Source organism: Mus caroli, chromosome 4 (genome assembly GCF_900094665.2).
Source record: "Mus caroli chromosome 4, CAROLI_EIJ_v1.1, whole genome shotgun sequence".
Classification (NCBI taxonomy): Eukaryota; Metazoa; Chordata; class Mammalia; order Rodentia; family Muridae; genus Mus; species Mus caroli.
Window position 1 is genome coordinate 68,343,138 of NC_034573.1, and position 3,445 is coordinate 68,346,582.

The 3,445-nt window shown below is 41.5% G+C and overlaps 1 protein-coding gene across 1 annotated transcript; it reads right to left on the reverse strand.

Moving 5' to 3' along the window:
- Positions 1-1,971: 1,971 nt before the first annotated feature.
- Positions 1,972-2,941, reverse strand: Dmac1 (distal membrane arm assembly complex 1). The gene is made up of 2 exons (XM_021161130.2): positions 2,623-2,941; positions 1,972-2,390 (listed from the first exon to the last, which is right to left on the reverse strand). Exons 1-2 carry the CDS (start codon positions 2,891-2,893, stop codon positions 2,326-2,328), a joined length of 336 nt encoding a protein of 111 aa, XP_021016789.1. The 5' UTR covers positions 2,894-2,941; the 3' UTR covers positions 1,972-2,325.
- Between the last annotated feature and the right edge of the window lie 504 nt (positions 2,942-3,445).

Genomic DNA, 3,445 nt, shown 5'->3' on the forward strand with positions numbered 1-3,445 from the left:
ATTTGATGTAAAGAAGCATCAAATATAGTAAATTTCAATTCTATTTTGATAAACAGCTATAGTCACCCAGGTTTCAGTAACAACCACTCTAGGCAGTTAGCACTCAGCACTAGGGCTGAAGACACTTCTCAGGAAAATAAAAAACAAAACCCCCAAATACATGTTGTGTTAAAGGTTGAGATGAATATAACCATTTTTATTAGTAACATTGTAGTCTAGGGTATATATGTCAAATATATTCTTTATCTCAATTTTGGTTTCTACTGCTGTGATAAAACATCATGACCACAGGCAGCCTGGGGAGAAAAGGGTTTATTTAGTTTTACAGCTTACAGTCTGTTATCATGGAAGCCAATGTAGGAACTCAGGGCAGGAACCTGGAAGCAGGAACTGAAACTCTTTAATGTCAGTGTTGCTTACTGGGTTGCTTCCCTTAGCTTGCTCAGCCTTCTTTTTAATACTGTCCAGGACTACCTTTGAGGGGTGGTACTATCCACAGTGGGCTGGGACTTCCCACATAATCATTAATCAAGAAAATACCTCAGATTTACCCATAGGCAATGTAAAAGGGGAATTTTTTTTTTTTTTTTTTTTGGTTTTTCGAGACAGGGTTTCTCTGTATAGCTCTGGCTGTCCTGGAACTCACTTTGTAGACCAGGCTGGCCTCGAACTCAGAAATCCGCCTGCCTCTGCCTCCCGAGTGCTGGGATTAAAGGCGTGCGCCACCACGCCCGGCTGTGGGAATTTTTTTTTAATTGAAAACACTAGTGTCAGATTGAAAAAAACAAAACACAATAAATAAATAAATGGCACTATTACAATCATTATAGATAATTTTCTGATGCACTCAGAAAGAAACAAAAAACAAAATCCATTTCATTACTTTAACACTCCTACCTATACTTATGCAAGCAATCCTAATTAAACTCCGTGTATCATTAAAAAAAAAAAAAAAGGCAAGAGGGGAACTTATTGAAAGGAAGGGTTGCAGAGGTAGCTAAGCAATTTAAAGAATAGTAGGAGAGGTATGATCAAAATAATTCATATTCAATGTATAGAATTCAAGAATATTAAGTAATAATTATTAAGTATTTTCTCTCTTGGTGATATAAATAAATGCAGATTTGGCACTCCTTCCTTGCAGATTCTTTAGTCTCCAAGACCAGGGCTGAGGATATTACAGTCAGGGATAAGGCAAGAGGGTTTTATAGACATCAGGGGATGATGTGTGGGCCAGGAGCTGGGGCTGTGTCCATGTATGGAGGGTCAGAAGCTGGGTACACTGGTGGGCACTTGAGTGGGCTGGCCATGTCAGAAAGATAGGTTGCATTGGCTCCCATATATGTAGAACTGGGCTTTGGGTGCCATTCTTTGTCAGTTTTCCCAGTGCATGCACGGTTGGTAGAAGGAGGTAGATGGCGTTTCCCAGCTTGTATAGAGGTTCCAGCTGAACAATATTATTTGCTCAAAATAGTAGTCAAATCTTGTTAACTGGTACTGAATTTCATAGTCCCTTTCTGCTCTGAAGAACCACCTAAACATGTTTGTAGAGAAGCCTCAGTATTAGTTGACAGTAAGCACACATTTCTTTTATAACTTTTTAAAGCTCTTATGAATCCATACTAAATATTATGGAAAAAGCCATCAGCTGATTTTTCTTTTGGAATTTTTCTCAAATATTTTCATTTACATCTTTTATTACATACTGACATTTAATGTATAAAGGAACTCCTGCCTCTCTGAAACTAACTCAGCTATGAAAGACAGAACTAGGAAGAAAAATTCGTTCTATCACTGAATGGATGAGCCACTAAAAGACACCCAATGGCTAGGTCCAAGGCTTTCAGATGAAATAATATAATCAGGGGTGGACTTGAAGATACTTTGGAAAGCTTGAAAAACTTTCATGTACCTATTCAGGGTTAGGTTGCCAATAGCTGTTGATACGTTTAGAAAAATTGAAAGAACTACTTATTATTTAAAAAATAGTTTATTTCGCTGTTGGCTTATCATTTATCCCATTTTAATATGTTCTCAAAAACGTTATCTTTCAGTATAAACTAAACAGCACATAACCTCCCTGGACAAGACAGAGAACCATGTTTGCTTCCAAGGGATTTATTTGGCCCTTTATAATCTGAGAGGGGGTAAACCGTAAGCATCCATGGCCAAAGAATGACAGCTCATATCTTCACGGTCTTCTGGGTATGTCCTTACAGTTAAGTACATCCTTGGCCGTGTGAGTAACGACTATCCACCAACTCAACGCTTGTTCTGTCTGCCCAGAAACCAGTGATGGTAGTCAACAATGAACTGCTGGTATTTTCAAATAACTGGGTGGCTCTTCCCTTTGGGGTCTACCAGAACAACTACACCCCAACAGGCAATACCTGAAAAAAAAAAAGAACAAGAAAAAAAGTGCCTTTTGTATATTACATTTTAGTTTATCCAGTGCTCAGCATAAAGCATTTTATTTAACCCTCTCATGGTTGAATAAGGTCGATCATTCGGTAATCTTTCTTACAGGGCCGTGAGGGGAAAGGCGCCGCCGTGCCACTAACCACCCCACCCCACCCCACCCCACCCCACCCCACCCCTCACGCTGTCCCCGCTCCTGCTCACTGATGCCGACGACCATCTGCAGAACAGTGCCTGGGCCAGGTGGGATTCCTTGCTTCAGGGGCCGCCTGGCCACCAAGTAGACGTAGGTGCCTGCCCCGAAGAGTGCAGAGCCCGACAGCACGCGACAACTCCAGCAGGTTTTTAACTCAGGGTCCGGGGCGGGGGAGGCCGGCACGGCGGATTTCGCAGGTGGGTTCGCGGGAACCGCTGTGGAAGCAGCTGTGGGGGCACGAGTGGAAATCTCGGTACTCGTCGAAAAAGAGGATCCCATGTCAGAAGAGTACACAGCGAACCGAGCCTTCACATTGAAATGCTGTAAAATGCTGCCGGAAAGCAGCACGCTGACGTAAAAGCCGCCACGCTTCTGGGAAATGTAGTTTTAGCGGGCTAAGGAGACTGCCGGAACAAGGCGGAGCTGCTGCCTCCTCAGAGACTTGTGTAACCCAGAAATTCAAAAGCCAAGGCTGCCTCAGCCCAGTGTTTTAAAAAACTGTTTTATACTGCTTTCTGAAAGTATAGATTTCAGTCTTCTTAAAGAAAAACTGTGGATTTCTAAGCTTCCCGACTAACACAAACTAAGGTCCTGTCATGAAGTCTAATCAACAGAGATTATATACTAAGTAATTGTACGTTCTTACCCAAGTGCTTACCTATTGCAATTCTGTGTATTCTGCCATTTCTCAATATACTCGTCTCCTAGTACAAGATAGACCAGTACAGGCTCAAAGTGTTCACATTGTACTTACTTTGGAAGAAATATACAGATATAATCAAGATATTAAAAATGTGTTAGAAAAAAAAAAAAAAAAAGGGCCGGGCGCGG

Coding starts and splice junctions, on each gene's coding strand:
- Dmac1 (XM_021161130.2), bottom strand. CDS start 2,893: ATGGGATCCTCTTTTTCGACGAGTACCGAGATTTCCACTCGTGCCCCC. Junction 2,391..2,622: donor GCAGATGGTCGTCGGCATCA/GTGAGCAGGAGC, acceptor TTTTTTTTTCAG/GTATTGCCTGTTGGGGTGTA.